Source organism: Lepidochelys kempii, chromosome 9, assembly GCF_965140285.1.
Source record: "Lepidochelys kempii isolate rLepKem1 chromosome 9, rLepKem1.hap1, whole genome shotgun sequence".
In the NCBI taxonomy this organism is placed as follows: Eukaryota; Metazoa; Chordata; order Testudines; family Cheloniidae; genus Lepidochelys; species Lepidochelys kempii.
The window spans coordinates 85,723,736-85,742,297 of record NC_136388.1 but is presented as its reverse complement, the minus strand read 5'-3'; the positions used below and the strand labels follow the sequence as shown (position 1 = coordinate 85,742,297).

At 43.4% G+C, this 18,562-nt stretch overlaps 1 protein-coding gene across 2 annotated transcripts in view; it reads left to right on the top strand.

Annotated features, from left to right (window-relative positions):
• The first annotated feature begins 1,294 nt into the window (after positions 1-1,294).
• GAB3 (GRB2 associated binding protein 3) overlaps positions 1,295-18,562 on the top strand; it is a 105,215-nt gene continuing 87,947 nt past the window's right edge. Inside the window, exon 1 of one of the 2 annotated variants that reach the window (XM_073361254.2) lies at positions 1,295-1,793. In XM_073361254.2, coding sequence (XP_073217355.2) covers positions 1,722-1,793 — 72 coding nt within the window. In that variant the 5' untranslated portion in view covers positions 1,295-1,721. The remainder of the gene's footprint in view (positions 1,794-18,562) is intronic. The other variant, XM_073361256.2, reaches the window with a different exon arrangement.

Below are 18,562 nucleotides of genomic sequence, written 5' to 3'. Positions count from 1 at the left end.
AGGTCCTGCTGCCTTACTGTTCTTCAAACTCTGGACTGCATGTCTCACTTCTTCCTCCGTTGTGTCAGATTCACGCCCTACATTCAGATCACATGTTGGCAAATCCATCAAAAAGGGGTTTGCCTCCTTTAAAAGATGCTCACCTTCCACCTCACCTTCACTTGTTCAGCTGTTCCTAGCAGTCTCCCCTGGTCAACATTTACAAATACCGGGATGTAATGACAACATGTCATCTATGACTTGCCAAGGCAGCTATACGCCACTGGGTCAGTTCTGCTCACAAAACCCAGAACCAAGAATCTGAAAGCTGGGGACAAATTGCTGCCAACTGGATGGGCTTTGCAGTGATGAGAGCTTCCAGAGGAGCTCAGACTAAGCCAGCATCTGATTAGTTTCAAGGCAGGGTGCACAGACCCTTCCTCTCTTTCCCACCATAGCCAAAATCATGGGAATGTGTGTGAGTGAATATACTCCTAGGGCAGTGTTTTTTTTCAAACTGGGGTATGCCTACCCATGGAGATACTCAAGTTCTTGCCAGGGGTACAGGAGAAAAATGCTGTACTGAGGGACAACACATTTTATTTTGTAAGACTTGGTAATCTAATCATGCCTATTATGACCAGATGGGGGTACACGCTAGACAGCTTTATTTGGAAAGGGGTACTGTAGCCTGAAAATTTTGAAAACCACTGCCCTTGGGAACCTTTGTATCAGAGAAGAGCAGAAGACTCCTGAAGCTCAGGGGTGTTGGAACAATTTTTATAGCAGGACTGCTGAGAGCCATTGAACTAGACTGTAAACCCTGTATATGATGGAAACCACTCCAAGCCAGGGGGTACAGCAGCACCCCTAGTTCCAGCCCCTATGCTGAAGTCCACTAGATAGCTGATCAGTCCAGTTAATTTGATAGGGAAAAACACACAGAGGCTACGGGGATGGTCGCTATTAAAGGGATAGATGACGATTTCATTTCCACTCCCGCAGTGAAGCCTGGAGTGCGACCCTTCATGTCACGCGAAGAGAGCCAGAGCCCTCGCCCTCGCTTCCGGTCCGATGTGACACCTCCGGGCTCCGGGCGGCGGCTTGTGGCCAGCCTGGCTGGCAGCTCGTTGCAAGGCGGGGGGCTTCCAGCGCCCCGCTTGTCGCCACCCGGTGCCCTGCGGCGTGGGAGGGAGGCGGTGTTCGCTGCTTGGCGCGCGGACCAGCGCAGCGGATTTCGGAGCCGCGCCCCGGCCAGAGCCCCCCTGGCCCGGCCGGAGCCGCCGCAGGTTCCTTCTCCGAACGTTGTGCTGGCGGCTCGCACCGGCTTCCCCCGCCGTGTGTGTGTGTGTTTGCCTGCGCCCTGCCGAGCCCGAGCCCAATCCCAAGCCCGGCTGATTAAACCGAAGGGACGCTATTGCACCAGGGTGGGCGTGGGAGAATACCCGGCGGCGTGTCGGTAGCAGGGTGGGTGTGGGTATTTTGCACACGCTTGTTTTTGTTTATCCCTGTCCTCTCGGCCCCGTCACGTGCTCTGTGTGTTGCATTGTGTTGTCCGTGGGAGGGGGGAGCTGCCTGTGTCCGTGCTCAATGTTGTGACTTCCTCCTTGCGCTGTAGCAGCATTGGAAACACAGCTGAAGGAAGCCGATTGCTGCTAGTTTCAAATTGGCTGGGAAGGAACAATACACACAAGCGCGCACACCCTGGATTCCGGGTCTCTTCTCTTTGACAGGGGGGGAAGATGAGCTCGGGGGACGTTGTTTGCACTGGATGGCTCATTAAATCGCCCCCCGAGAAGAAGCTGAAGAGATATGTAAGTAAAGCGACTCTCCTGATACTGTTCCATCCAAGAGCATTTTTGCATCTGCTCCGTGTCTAACTCTTGCTTTGAAATGTGTCAGGGATATAAGCTTTTGTCGGGACCAAAACAGTAAGAGAAAAACCGATGCGCTTATTAAGCGATTTAATTTTCAGTAATGTTTTTGCGCCTTTGTAAAGGAACCTTTGAGGCTCACAAGGTCAGAATACTTAAATTGTATGTTATGCAACAGAGCTTAGGTTTAAACCACATTTCGGTTTCAGTTAATGTTGCCATAACTATAACAGTTTTGTAACAGTCACTCGGGTACCTTGTTCAGAAGCTGAGAAGAACCTCCTGTCCCAAGGTTGTTAACTCCTTGCTTGAATTAGGGGGGCATGCTTTGCTAAGACGCTATGTAATGGCAATGACACTTGATAATGCCAATGCCTGGGATATTTTTGTTGACCAAATTAACATTCCAGTTGCATTTACACAGCTACGCTTTTTGCCTGTCATAAAGAAGTGCCAGGAGATGCCTTGCTATAAAGTTTCAAATGGTCAAAAGGTAAAATGGACTGAACAAAACAAACGAGGATTTCCAAGCCTGGATAGTAGCAAGGGCATTCTGAGCAATGGGCCCCCCTTGTTTCATTTTCTATCTGTCTGCCTGTTTTTCTGCAAAAGAAGGGTGTGTGTACAAACATAGGAAACTGTATCACTGCAGGGCTGCAAAGGAAGGCATTCCAGGCAGAAATAAATGACCTTTTAAAAAAAAATTGCTTGGAATAGCACTAAACTTAAACCCATCTTGGGCCATTTTGCATGCACATTTATGAAAATCCTTATTCAGGCGTGTTTTTGTTCAGTCTTTTTGGAACTGTGTGATGTTCACTTAAGTAGTGCACTTTCCATCTCTCTTGCCCTCGAGCATTTCCCTAGACTAGAAGGATGCCACCATATGTTTCTATCATAATTTTGTAGCCATTTACATGGCTTACATCATTTGTCATATTTGCGTGGGTTTATCGGCATTTTTTTTCTGGATTGCTGATGCTAGCTTTTTTCTAGTAATATGGGGAACCACTCTGTCTTATGAAGAATAAAATCACAGCTCTTTTGCCATGGACTTCTTTTGTTTGCTTTTAGAAAAGAAGTAATTTACTGATGATAAAATTGACATCAAACTTATTCTAAGCATCAGTTTCACCTCTCACACCAGGATAGTGCATTTAAATGGCTGGATATTTGCTTTGTTCGGTTAACGTTTTCTAACTAAAATAACCCATGAAGTCTGTCTTGAGAGAGCAGCAAATAAATAGGAACATCTAGTGGTTTTTGTAGTATTTTCTTTAATAAATAGCACACTAAGATTCTTTTGCAGAGGTGTATAAGCCACTGATTCATCCAGCTGGTAGCATTAGAAACTCTGTCAGTTTTTGATGACTCAATATTCATAAAAAGGCAAGGAAGAGAAAACAGAATGTGACAAAGCTGGGAGTTGAAAGCCCCCATTATACAGTCAAGATAATAGTCACAGCAGGGGCACTGATCAGCTCAAAAAACTAGCTGCAATCTGCAAAAGCTGTCCCTAGATTTTGCACTACAAACCCCAGTGGAATTGAGTCTACATTATTCCTCAAACCTGAGCCATTAGATTAGCTAGATCTCTCTTGATTAATGTTTGTTTTCTGGTCAATGGGATAAACTACTGCCTTGTTCACAGTAAAGCAGAAGCAAATCTGCTCTAAGTACAGCAAAGATTAACATCTTTTCTTTTATCCCAGTGCTTACAGTGTGGGTAATGGAATCTGAGTGGTAAAGTAATTTTTGGTAATAATAATAACACCTAGTTATAGCATTTTTCATCCATAGATCTCAAAGCACTTTAGAAGATTATTGTTGTCTGTTATGGTTTCATCACCACAATTTTCTGATATAAAGACAAAAAAACGCTGCTAAACGAGTGACTAATTTAAATTGGCCTCTGTAGGTATAAGTATAAAGTGTTTACTGCAGAATGCTGTGATTGTGGACAGAAGTCATACACTAATCCAAAAGATTTGCACCGCTCTTTGTGCCCAGTTGTCAGAATGTAGACTCTGGTACTGAATCTTTCACAGATTTTAAAAATTATGTGCAAATTGTAAACACATGGGTCTGATGTGCCACTCATTCGCACCAGTTTTACACTAGAGTAACTCAGCTGAATTCTTTGGTGTTGCTCCCAGTTTATACTGATCTGAGTATAGGATGAGAGTACCATGTAGGAGGATCAGGTACTCTCCCTGTTATACACACAAGTGGTTCCTAATCCTGTATCCATTGCAGCCATTGGGAAATTCTCAGTGATTTCAGTGGGATAAGGAGCAAAGGTATATTGAGGGGAAGGAAATAAACCCTCAGTTTCAAACTGACACCTTAGTGTGCTGGCACCGTGAAGACTTACAGGTGCTTAATGTTACGCATTGTGAGTAGTCGCACTGAAGTCACTGGGACTACTTACATGTATGCTTAATTTTACACACTGTATGTCTTTGCAGGATTGGGACCTAAAGGTGAACGCCTGCCTTCACTGAGGCCTGGTTTGTATTTAAAAGTTAGGTCAAAGTATCTCTGGCATTCAAAGGTATGAATCTCACACCCCTGAGTGCTGTAGCTATGCCGACCTAATCCCATGTAAGCACAGCTAGGCCTAGCTACCGTCACTCAGGGAGATGGAGTTCCTACAACGGCAGAAAACCCCTTTCAGTTGCTGTAGGACTGGATGGGAGCTACAGCGACCTGGCTACAGCACTGTAGCTGTGCAACTGTAGCCCCCATAGCGTAGACATGGCCTCACACTTGTACCCTGTGAACTCAGTTAGGTTTTGTGAGCATAAACAAAGTCTGAATTTGGCAGTAAATAAGGATAAAATTATTTTGAAGCCTGTGAAAACTGAAAAGCAGGTGTTGGAGTCTGTATTTTTCCTGTAATGTCTCACAAAGCTGACACTCTTAGTATTACTATTCTTAGAAGTGTCTTATCATTCCCTAACAAAGGGTGCTGTCTTACATGTGCAGGAAATGAACATGAGATTAATTACCAACATGTAACTTTCTGTAAAAACAGGCTAATGCTAAATGCAGAGAATTCATTAGAAACACAGGACACTTGATTTTTGTATGAGGAAATATTTTAACCGTACTCTAATGTCCTATACAGTATTGTACTGCTCTCTTATCATGAAACATTCATCTTTCATCAGCCTATCTAAAGGCTCAACTGTGCAAGGAATCTCCCTGGAGACTATTTGGTGTTTGCTGCAGCTCTTTGTCCCATAAATGTGACCTGCAAACTGCTGAGCTCTCATTTCCCCACTGTGTTCCATTGTAGATTTTTCTCATTGGTTTAATCTATGTAGGTTTTGGGGGACGGTTCTGTAAGGTGCTGGTGCAGGGTTTGGAGAGGGGTGTAACTGTGAAAGCAGTGGTTATACAGTACGTGGGGACCATAGTTTCTTAGGCTAAGAATTCTAAATATCAGACTCGATATATTTTAAACTTTGATATTTCAGCACTTTGGGTGAAATCTTGACCCCATTGAAGTCAATAGGATTTTTGTCATTGACTTGAATGGGCCCAAGATTAGTTACTGGATGAAACAGGATTATCTGGGCTTGTTCAGAGAATGGGCCCTGGATATTTAGGTCTCTTGTTGGGGTGCTTTTATCCCCCCTATTAGCACTTAATAAACACCACCAAGTCCAGCAAATTCAGTTAAGCTTTTAACATCTCACAGGAAAGAGCACTTTTTGTAGAATGAACTATGGGTATGTCTTCACCGCCAACATTAAAGCTCTGCTTGGCTGTGTAGTCGCGGGACCTGTGCTAAGAGAGAGCTCTCCCAGCACTGATAAAAAACCCGTCCCCATGAGGGGAGTAGCTACCAACGCTGGTGCACTGTCTACACTGCCATTTTACAGCGCAGAAACTTGCATCGCTCGGGGGGGGGGGGGGTATTTTCAGACCCCAGTGCTGTAAAGTGGCAGTGTAGACAAGGCCTAAGTCTGCATCTTTCCAGCCAAAGTCGACTCTCGCTACTTGTAGATAAGGCAGTGAGCATTCAGAAAGGAAGAGCAGCCAGGGATGTTCCACCTACAATCAGTTACACAATATGAACCCTGAACAATAGGGAGCTTTTTGGTACCCTTAGTGTTGTAGATGTAGCTAGGAACAACCACCAGTCTCTCATTGTTGAGAAAAATAACAAAACTGTTTCATGGCCTAGAAGAGAGAGGAGGTATTGTCAGTCCGGGCGTGAAATTTACCAGATTTACTACTAGCCAAGAAAGACACAAAAGAGGAGGATCCAGAGCTGTGCCACTGAGCTCCAGGAGCACCTTGGTGAGAAGGCCAGCCCTATAGATACTTTTTTGTTCCCCCATTCCCCCCCAAAATCATAAAAACTGTAAACTCTAAGGCCAGATTCTTAGCTGGTGTAAATCAGGGTAGTAGCTCCATTGAAGTCAGTGTTGCACAGATTACCAACAGATGAAAATCTGACCCTTAGTTTTTAACCTTTAGTACTTTAGAAATTGATGGGGTAGGTACCCTTCCTCACCAGGCCCAAGGTACCACTTGACTTGGGTGAGTGGATATTTCAAACACTACCAACAATCAAGATTCTTTATCTGGAGCTTGAAAATATAGACTAAAATGAGTCCCATGTAAGTAGACATTGACTTGCATTTCTCACCATAACCCTTCTTGGAGCTTCTGTATTAGAAGCATCATGAATTGAAGCTTGCTTTAGATTTGATGGTTTAGCTAAGTGGCTAGGCTAGGTTGTGGTAAACAACATCAGTTCCAGATATCCGAAGCTTCATGATCCACATACATGGCTTGACACTGAATGCTAGGCTTTAAAAAAGATCTGAAAATGGCTAACTGTTTCCTCTGAACAACTTCTCCATTTTTTTGCTGAAGTTCTGGTATTTGTAAGTAGAACATACAGGAAGCTGCTAGCAGCTCCGAAGAAACCAAGAAAAATTTAATTATGGGAATAATTTGTTCAAGCAATGGAAACAAAAATCTCACAAAAATTCTGGAGGCTGCTGGGATGTAAAAGATCATCCAGAAGGTTGTCTGATTCCCTAGTAGTTGAGTTGATATCAGCAGGAGACACTTCCTCCCTGCTCGAAACAAAGTCTGCACATTCTAGGTACAGGTCAAATTAACCCCATTAGTAAGGTTTGACTTTACTGGTAGCTCTTGAAAAGTAACAGAAGAGTATCCTCAACTTAAGTTTCTCTCTAAGCCAACTTATTTCCTGCAGAATCTTTCCATTTTTGCCCTGGTCCCCCTACCCTTTATGCTCTGGTGAAGTCAACAAGCTGCACTTGCCACAGTGAGAGAGCTGATTGGACTCAACCACTTTATGAAAGGTTAATTCCTGTTGACAACAGAAAAACCCTATGGCCTTATAAAAAGAACAGGAGTACTTGTGGCACCTTAGAGACTAACAAATTTATTTGAGCATAAGCTTTCGTGAGCTACAGCCCACTTCATCGGATGCATGCAGTGGAAAATATTGTAGGGCAATTTTATACACACAGAGAACATGAAACAATGGGTGTTACCATAACACTGTAAGGAGAGTGATCAGGTAAGGTGAACTATTACCAGCAGGAGAGAAAAAAAAGTAGTGATAATCAAGGTGGGCCATTTCCAGCAGTTGACAAGAATGTGTGAGGAACAGTAGGGTGGGGGGAAGTAAACAAGGGGAAATAGTTTTACTTTGTGTGATGACACATCCACTCCCAGTCTTTATTCAAGCCTAATTTAATGGTGTCCAGTTCGCAAATTAATTCCAATTCAGCAGTCTCTCGTTGGAGTCTGTTTTTGAAGTTTCTTTGTTGTAATATGTGGAGGTCATAGAGCCTGTCTCCTTGCTATAAACTGTGTTCTTCAGCTATGTAGTCTATTCTATCTGTTGATATAAAACCTAATCTATTGTCTGGCGGGCTGGTGTTCTGATCAGGCTACTAGTTTCTGAGAAGGAGGCAGAAAAATCAGTATCAGGTGAAGACGGGTTGCAATGGAAGTTACTTTTGAGCAAGGACCATGTTTTCCTCTGTTGTAAAGCACTAGTTGATGTCTCTGAGCAAATAACAGTGAAGTTATTTTAGGGTAGAGTTTCCTTCTCTAGTATTAAATGTTCATAATTTGGTGAGTGTTAGATAATTTTATCCTATTTTAACCATGTTTTGGGGTTTGATACAATGCTTACTCTTCTGACATGCTGATTAATTCTAAGAAAAAATTTGTAAAAAAATAACCACTGCTGTTTTTGGCACCCTGAATATCAAAATTTCCGTCAGACTATTAATTTGGGTGGAGCTCTGAAGTCCCTGTTTAATCTTTGACTACATATTTTCAGTGCCCTGGAATGTCCAGCTATTGATTTCTTTTCAAAACAGCAACACAGAAGTTATCAAGTCTTTAAATTTGAAAATAAGGACTTAAAAAAAGCAGTGTTCCACAAACTTAAGTGGAGAAGGAAATGTTAATTTACTGGTAGTTAATCTAGTGATGCAATCAGACATACATTAGAGGAAAAAGCTGTTAAAGTAGTGACCCTGTGGTAGATTCTTTGTTATAGCCTATGAAAATTGGAAGGCACCTAACAATGTTACTTCTACCCATTATTATTATATTACAATAGAGCAAAAATATTTTGTATTGGTCATCTCGGAGCATTTGTCACTTTTAATCTGTTGTATACTAATTTGTTTTATATTTTTTTGTTTTAAGGAGGAAGGGAGATTATGTAGCATATTTACCCTTACAAAGTTTTTTAGAAGAGAGGATTTTCATCTGTGTTGGAAGTGAATTAGTAATATGATCATGCAAAAAACCCCAAATCCTCACTTGCTAAATTAGAAATGAAATTTGCATGTCAAAACAGTGCATCCAGGCAGATGATGTAAATTTGCTCGATCTTATTTGACTATTGAATAAAATGCTTTAATTCAACTTTTTGTTTTATTATATTTTAAAATCTGCCTTTTTTGGTTTTCTGTTTCACCCAACTTGCACCAGGACACAACTGGCTTTCCAAATATATATACCAAGAGAAAATTAATATGTAACATGGGTTAAGAGGTACTGTTAAGGGTGGTGTAAGTTACAGTATTACCAACCCCAAGCGTTCAAAAGTCATGAGTCACATCCCAAAAAAGGAATGAGATTCTTTTAACAAGAATTAACCTTTTTTTTATAAGCCTTCTGACTTTTGCCTCTGTGGGGGTCCATGTTTTTAAGCTTTTCTCCACAAGGATGATCATGAGGGCTAGAAATTTACTCTTTTTTTAATTAGATCTGAGAGTCTCATAGTCACATTACTCTGTGAGTTGAAGCTTTAAGAAAAACAAGTATCATGAGAGTTGCAATAAAATCATGACCGCTGGCAGCACTATGTAACATTTGGACATTAAAGGTGCAGAGGGTAAAGTGTTATAAAGTTCCCACTGAAAGTAGGATCAGGTTAAAATATAGTTAAGATCCTGCAGCCTCAAAGGTAAGGGCCCTGCTTTACAGTATAAGGGGGTAGGCAGGGCTCTGTATATAACTTACTTTTGCAGTCCATTTTTTTTTAATGGGGTGTTTGTTTGTGCTCTGGAGCTATCGGTTAAAAATAAATCTAGCCTTGACGGTGGAGAAGTGCTCTCTTCACTATTTTGAAGGCTGACTGAACAGTGTTATCTTCCTGAGTTTGCAAAGAGACAGAGCCGAAACAATAGCTCTTATAGGTGTGAGCTTCCCCATTCATTTGTGTCAACAGGCTGTTGAATTGTGAAGGCAAATGGTAATGTCAACATTCAGAGTAACAGCCATGTTAGTCTGTATTCGCAAAAAGAAAAGGAGTACTTGTGGCACCTTAGAGACTAACCAATTTATTAGAGCATAAGCTTTCGTGAGCTACAGCTCACTATGCATCTGATGAAGTGAGCTGTAGCTCACGAAAGCTCATGCTCAAATAAATTGGTTAGTCTCTAAGGTGCCACAAGTACTCCTTTTCTTAATGTCAACATTGTTAGTTATTCCCTGCTGGTCATTTTAGCAGGAACATCAAGCTAATATACTTAACCATTGTTACTGGATGTATTGGCAGACACTGGAGGGGGGCAATTAACTGCTATCACAGGTTGCTGAAATAAGGGTTTCAAAAATGCCCTCTCACTTAGCATTTAAAATAATCATTGCCCTTCCCAAAATGGTGAGGGGCAGGGGAAAGATTCATCCCTTACCAATAACAGTCTTCAGAGGGGTAGCCACGTTAGTCTGTATCAGCAAAAACAACAAGGAGTCCTTGTGGCACCTTAGACTACCAAATTTATTTTGGCATAAGCTTTCGTGGGCTAAAACCCACCTCATCAGATGCATGGATTGAAAAATACAGTAGGCAGGTATATATATTACAGCACATGAAAAGATGGGAGTTGCCTTACCAAGTGGGGGGTCAGTGCTAACGGGGCCAATTCAATTGGGACTAGGCCACTTCTACCTTGATTGAATTGGCCCCATTAGCACTGACACCCCTTCCCCCCCACTTGGTAAGGTAACTTCCATCTTTTCATGTGCTGTAATATATATACCTGCCTACTGTTTTTTTTACTCCATGCATCTGATGAAGTGGGTTTTAGCCCACGAGAGCTTCTGCCCAAATAAATTTGTTAGTCTCTAAGGTGGCAAAAGGATGCCTCATTTGTTTTTTTTCAATAACAATCTGGCTGTCGACAGCCCCAGCTGCCCTGGACTGTCACAATTACCTCCAGCTTCCCTCCCAACAACTTGTACAGTGCAGTTCTGCATTTTCATGGCAAATACCAAAGCACTGTGAAAACTGAAAATATAGAAGCAATGTAAAATTCAATTCAATATCAAATAGCATGAGAAATAGCTGATTTACTGAAGCTTTAATTCACTAAAAACCTGTATTCTAAAATTTACCAGAATGTGCAACAGAATGTCTAGTTTCCTGCAGGAAAAACTACAGTTTAGGCCCCTGATTAAGGTCCAGACTACATGGGTCCTTGTTCTTCTGGGGCTCCCTTCCTGCAGAAGGCAACATGCAGAAGAATAATGTTGATGTTACATCTATGAATGCAAGTTCACGTCCTTGTTAAAGAATTAAACACTTATCACTTCATATTTTAATTTTTGTTACTTTGCTATTATTTGTCTTCTAGAAATCCAGCAAAATACTTCTCTTTGTGCTTTCGAGCTACACAAATCTCTTCTTCAGGTGTGGGAAAGATAGAGTATTACAGCTAAATATAAGGTGGAAAAGATTGTTTAGCATATGTAGTTAACATATATTCTAAGGGACCATTCAAGATAAAGTGCAAGTTAAACCTCTGCAGGTTAATAGGCAAACACTTTTCACAAAACAATCACTGTATATCTGACCTCTCAGTTCTCCTCCTCAAAGGAAACCTGCACATTACCTTCAAAAGATGTGGGAGCTTAAATTCGTAACTTTGCTAGATACTTGGTGAAATGATGATGATCAATGGGACACCGTAATACCAGGGTACAAAACACACAGGAATAACTATAAGTTGTCCAGGTGGGGGAAGTGGGGAAAAAAGCATAGAGTCAATATAGTAACATAGAATCTCTATGGAGAGAAATTCCATGCTTGAATAATAAGAGTATAGCAGCAGGAATATAGTACTAACCACCCAACCAGGATGGTGACAGTGATTGTGAAATGCTCAGGAAGATTAAAGAGTCTAAAACAACAGAAAAGCCAGAAATAATGGAGGATTTCAGCTAACCCCATATTGACTGGGAACATGTCACCTTGGGATGGGATGCAGAGATAAAATTTCTGGACTCCATTAATGACTGCTTCTTAAGAACATAAGAATGGCCATACTGGATCAGATCAAAGGTCCATCCAGCCAATGCCAGGTGCCCCAGAGGAAGTGAACCTAACAGGTAATGATCAAGTGATCTCTCTCCTGCTATCCATCTCCACCCTCTGACAAACAGAGACTAGGGACACCATACCTTACCCATCCTGGCCAATAGCCATTAATGGGACTTAACCTCCATGAATTTATCCAGTTCTCTTTTAAACCCTGTTACAGTCCTAGCCTTCACAACCTCCTCAGTCAAGGAGTTCCACAGATTGACTGTGTGCTGTGTAAAGAGGAACTTCCTTCTTGGAGCAGATAATCCTAGAACCCACAAAGGGAGAGACAATTCTTGATTTAATACTAAGTGGAGCACTAAGTGGTCCAAGAGGTGAATATAGCTGAACCACTCGGTAACAGTAACCATAATGTAATTAAATTTAACATTCTTGTGGGGGGGGGGGGAATACCAAAGAAACCCAACATAGTAGCATTTAACTTACAATAGGGGAATAAGTGCCAACTCCGTGGGTGCTCCAGGGCTCAAGCACTCACGGAGAAAAAATAGTGGGTGCTCAGCATCCACCAACCACGTCGGTAGCCAGCCCTGGGGCCACGGAACCAATCAGCTGCTAAAAATTGGAAGTCAAATCCTACTGAGAAAAATAGAAAGGAGCATAAACTCTGGCAAGCAAGTAAAAGTATAATTAGGAAGGCCAAAAAAGAATTTGAAGAGCAACTAGTAAAAGACACAATAACTAACAGAAAAAAAAAGTTGAGTATATTGTTTGGCAGGTTTCCTGCTTCTAATCATTGGGGTCACTGGACAATGAAGGTGATAAAAGGAGCACTCAAGATATAAATGTCCCATGGGGAGAAGCTAAATTAATTCTTTGCATGAGTCTTCACCGCAGAGGATGTGAGGAAGATCCCCACACCTGCAGTAATCTTTTCTGGTGACAAATCTGAGGATTAACGCTCAGTCAAAAAGGGACCCTGGTGGCTCCAGTCAGCACCGCTGACCGGGCTGTTAAAAGTCTAGTCGGCAGTGCTGTGGGTCTAAGGTAGGCTACCTGTCCTGGGGCATCGCACTGCACCCCTCAAGCAGCCAGCAGATCTGTCCCCTAGTCAGGGGGGCCGCAGGGCTCCTCATGCTGCCCCCAGCCCGAGCACCAGCTCTGCACTCCTATTGGCTAGGAACCGCAGCCAATGGGAGCTGGGGAGGGCGGTGCCTGCGGTTGAGGGCAGTGTGCGGAGACTCCTGGCACCCCCTCCTAGGAGCCAGACCTGCTGCTGGCTGCTTCTGGGGCACAGCGCAGAGCCAGGACCCCCGCTGCGCCACTGACCGGGAGCTGCTGGAGGTAAGCCCGCACCCGAGCCGCAATCCCCTGTCCCCCCCCCCCCATACCCCCCCCCGAACCTCATCCTGTACCCCTGGCCCAGAGCTGTACTGCTGCATCTGCGCCGTTGTAAGATCTCTCATGTAGCTGCTCTATGCTGACGGGGAAAGAGCTCTCCTGTTGACATAATTAAACCACCTCCAGTGAGCGGCAGTAGCTATGTCAGCGGGAGAAGCTCTCCCACTGACGTAGCGCTATGCACACTGTTACTTATGCCGGAGAAATGTATGTCGCTCAGGAGGGTTTGTTTTTTTCAAACTGAGCGACCTAAGTTTTGCTGACAGAAGTGGCCTAACTTCAGTACCAAGCCACTTGGTTAAAAATATAGTAGAGAACAGAATTATCAGACGCATAGTTGAACACAGTATGTTGGGGAAGAGTCAACACGGCTTTTGTAGAGGGTAATCATGCCTCACCAATCTGCTAGAATTTTTTGAGGGTATCAAGAAATGTGTAGACAAAGGTGATCCAGCAGATATAGTGTACCTGGATTTTCAGAAAGCCTGACCGAGTTCCTCACCAAAGGCTCTTAATCAAAGTGAGCAGTTATGGGATAAGAGGGAAGGTGCTGTCATAGATGGGTAGTTAAAAGATAGGAAACAAAGGGTAGGAGTAAGGGGTCAGTTTTCACAGTGGAGAGGTAAATAGCAGGGCCCCTCAAAGGTCTGTACTGGGGCCAATGCTGTTCATAAAATGATCCGGAAAAAGAGGTAAACAGTGAGGTTGCAAAGTTTGCAGATAATGATACAAAATTAGTGACGATAGTTAAGTCCAAAGCAGACTGCAAAGAGTTACAAAGGGATCTTACAAAACTGGATGGCTGGGCAAGAAAATAGCAGATGAGATTCAATGTTGATAAATGCAAAGTAGTGCACATTGGAAAACATAATTCCAACTATATGTACAGAAAGATGGGGTCCAAATTAGCTGTTACCACTCAAGACAAGAGATCTTGGACTCATCGGAGATAGTACTCAGAAAACATCAGCTCAAAGTGCAGTGGCAGTCCAAAAAGCTAACAGTGTTAGGAACCATTGGGACAGGGATAGTTAAGACACAAAATATTGTAATGCCACTGTGTAAATCCATGGTACATCCACGCCTTGACTACCGCATGCAGATCTGGTTCCCCTATCTCAAGATATATTAGAATTGGAAAAAGTATAGAGAAGGGCAACAAAAATGATTGGGGTATCAGAGGAACAGCCGTGTTAGTCTGTATTCGCAAAAAGAAAAGGAGTACTTGTGGCACCTTAGAGACTAACCAATTTATTTGAGCATGAGCTTTCGTGAGCTACAGCTCACTTCATCAGATGTTTACCGTGGAAACTGCAGCAGACTTTATATACACACAGAAATCATGAAACAATACCTCCTCCCACCCCACTGTCCTTGGGGTATGGAACTGCTTCCAGATGAAGAAGGAGTAAAACACTGGGACTGGGGTTAATGGACCATTCACCTTGAATGGTTCCTTAGAGCTAATCTCCAGGCAGCCTCATCGGTACAGGTGGCCTGCAGCAGGCTGCATGATCGGCCATGTCACCTGATTATCAGCAGGAGCCAGGAGACTGGCTTTGAGCAGCCAGCAAGGCAGGGCTGCCCGGGGAGGCAGGGAAGGGGGGCAAGTGGGGCAATTTTCCCCAGGCCGCGCCCCCACGAGAGTTTTCGGTGGCACTTTGGGGGCAGGGGGTCCTTCAGTGCTGCCGAACACACCCAGAGTGAAGGACCCACCACCGCTTCTTCCACTCCCGGGTCTTCAGCGGCAATTCGGCAGTGGGTGGTCCATGCCCCGAAGACCCAGAGCGGAAGGACCTCCACCGCCGAAGACCCCAGGCCCTCTGAATCCTCTGGGCGGCCCTGCAGCCAGGTGCTGCTGTCTTAAATGTTCTTGCCTGCTGCTGTGCCTGCCCCGTGTTATCTAGTTCCTGTTGCTCCTGCCCAGCCCACAGCCTTGCCTCTGTCCTGCCCCTGACTGAAACCTCTCCTTGCCTGATAAACGTGCCCACTCCATTCCAGCCCTCCAGTTTGACCTTGGCTTTGGCTCCTGAGTGCTTCACCCGCAGCTCTGGTATCCAGTTTGACCCTTGGATATGGCTCCCAATTCTGGCTGTGACCCTAGTCTTTGGGGCCTGATACCTGCTCCAATCACTAGGTTAGACCACCCTCGTCCAGGGTGGCTGACATTGTGTTAACTACTTATGTTTAAACAATTTGTTTTACCTTGTATTTAGCTGTGGCTCACTAAGTACTTTTTCCAGACCTGAAGAAGAGCTCTTCATGGCTCGAAAGCTTGTTTCTTTCACCAACAGAAATTGGTCCAATTAAAGATATCAGCTCACCCACCTTGGCTCTATATTATCCTGGGACCAAGACTGCAAAAACAACATTGCAAACAGTACAATATTTGTCATTAGTAGAACAGATTTAAAATTGAATTAATCAAGGGCCTAATTTAAATGGGAGTTGACCTGAACCCTTAAAGTAATATTATAAAGTCTCACAATTAACTTTTAAAATGTATTGTCTAAAATTGATGGTTACCATAAACTCTGTAAATGGCAGACATAAATTCTGTGAATCCCATGTTTCGGTTATTGTGGATTATATAAACTCTTCGGACAGACTTTGTAATGGTCATAAGTGGACCGTTAGAGTCATAGCTGTTGTAAACTCAGCAGAGTATCTAGCTCATGAACCAGCTGCTTTTACATCTGCACGTGCCAAAGAGAAACCAACAATTCATAGTGGTCATGAACTAGCTATCTTTATACTTGCAGCCATTCAAAACTCTTCAGAGAAAGCAACTGAGTTAATAAAGGCCTTGAGTTAGTTATTCCTGAGATCACAAACTTTTAAACTTTGCAAAAGCCAAACATTTATAAAGGGTATGAAACATCATTTCGAGGATCCGCTGCAAATTCCACAGAGAAGCCGTGGGGTCCATAAAGGTTGTGCGCTAATATAATAGGTATGAGCAGAGAAACAAGCACCGAGATGGCAATTACATTTTCAGTGGCAGCAAAGAGACAGTTTTTCAAGACCTCATACCCTAATTCACGACAGCAGAATTAACCGTACTAATCCTTATATTATGGAATGATGTAGACAGCAGTCGCTCGGTGCTTCCGCACCGTAAGTAGTTTTGCTTTTAATTACCGAAACCTAATATCATAAGTGTCTGAATTCGCACTGAAATCTAGGGCAAACTTTTCAAAAGTGTTTAAGTGACTTAGTCCCATTTTTTTTTAAAGTGATTTAAGCACTTCAAGAGACTTAATCCCATTGACTTTCAATGAAAGTTAGACTGCAAAATGCCTTTTGAAAATGGGACTTTGGCACTTAAATTACTTCGGGTTATTTCCCCAAAGGGCACTTCGGCTCAGCATTGCGACACCTAACTGAGGTGCCCTGTGGCCTGACTGAATCCACAGCCATGAGTCAGATGTCCAAGCGCCCTATAAAATGCACGTGGCGACTAGGCGCCTAAGAATAGGTTCTACAAAAGCCATCCAGGTGAACGGAAAGCCACCTAAGTTAGCCAATAGGAAATGCCAAGGAGAGCAGTATGGCCTAAGCCCCATCCCTTAAAGGGAGTTAGATGCTGCAGTCTGCTCCTCTCTCCACTTGGGATGCACAGCCTCTCCTGGATTCAGATGCCTAAACCCTTTGTTGCAAAAGACCTGCTGTATAACCTTTGGCACAGTGGTTAGAGTACTCACCCAGGAAGTATGGGTTCAGATCCTCCAGCTGCCTGATCTGGAGCAGCGATTTGGACCTACCTCTCAAGGGAATATCCTAACTACTGAGCTATAGGATGTTCTGGGGTGGGACTTTCTCAATCTCTCTCAAGTTGAAGCCATTGCATTGGGCTAAAGACTTGGGCCTCCCACCTCCCAGGTAAGTGTCCTAACTACTGGCTCTAGAGCCATTTTCACTCTTCCTTTGGCCCAATGAATATTTAATTATTTATGCACAATGGAACAGCTTCAGAAGGAGAGACCGAAAGATAACACTCTCCAGAATATTTTGGGGTAATCTCCTGAGCCCTTCCAAAGCTTGCTCCAAATCAGGCAGAAGTGGAAGACCTGTGTCCAAATCCCACATCAGTGGTGAATGCTCTAACCAGTGGACTAAAGATTATAAAGAAATCAGTGGTACCCCCTCCAGCAGCTTTGCCCTGGGCACAATCTGTTCGGCAGCCTGTGAGAACACATATTGGATCAGGCCCTGCAGGTGAGATAGGCGGGGACTGCCTAGATTGAGGGCCCCACCGGGACTTAGGTGTGAGCTAGGCAGTGGGTGTCAGGACTTAGGTGACCAGTACATGCTCACTGGTGATTTTTAGATATTTCGGGGACTTATATCAGCAGAAACGCCTAGGGATTTTAGGACATACAGGGTTAAAGGCAGTTGAGAGGTGGAACTGGGGATCTGAACTTTGGGCTTAGGCACATAAATTGACGGATGTCTAAATCCCTTTGTGGATCTAGCTCGCAGACACTTTTAAACATTTTACTCCGAGACAATGAGCTTCTTAGATCACATTGTTCTGGAACTATAGATGGTCAAATATTTGAAAAGGCGGGGGGGACACTTTTTCCTCTACTAAGTTGCATTATTAATGCAAACTATTCCCCCTCCCCTCCCCCCAAAAATCACTCTCCTTTGCCTTAGAACCATGCTAAATATGCTCACACGTTTGTAAAATAAAGATTGGAGGGGGGAAGGTAAGAGGTTTATTATGGGAACAGTCACCACGATGGCTTTTCTGTTGTGACTCCATCTGCAGCTCTCTGTACTTTGAGTATTTGCCCAAACTGGAAACACGGTAATCCTGGCTTTTAAAAGGAAAATGAAACCATTATTAGAGGGTTATTACACTGAAATTCTTTAACAGACTTTTCTTATGAAAAACATGTTGAGTGTTTTTGTTTTTGTTTTTTTTAAACTGACATCTGAAAATACTGTTGCTATGTTACTGTAATAGTGTGTAGGCTGCTAAATAAATAAAGGGAGTTTAGTCCATGCCAAAAATAGAAAGCCAGGTCAGAGGTGACGTTGGGGAAAAAATATATATCATTATTACTTTTCCTTCCTATCCCCCTCTTCTGCTTCTTCACCCCAGACTGCTCTGCAAGAAATCACCAGTGTGTTTCTGGGCACAAGTGGGTGATGCGCGAACCCCAGTGGCTTTGGGTCTCTGGTGCCCCAAGAGGTCACTTTGGTGTGTTCTGTTTTGTTTGTTTCAGATTCCAGTCCAAATCTGCAAAGGAAACTCTGGCAAAATTACTGAGTTGTGCATGCTTCTTAAACAGAGAATAAGCCCCTCCCAGGAGCCTCTGGGGAGGGGGATTGTCCAAAAAATGCAGCTCAAGTTGGTTTGCTTGGACAGTAACATTGATGAATAGCGTAGACGTGAAGGGAGGATGGTCCTGTGGTTAAGGTGCCAGACTGAGATTCATGAATGTGGGCTTGC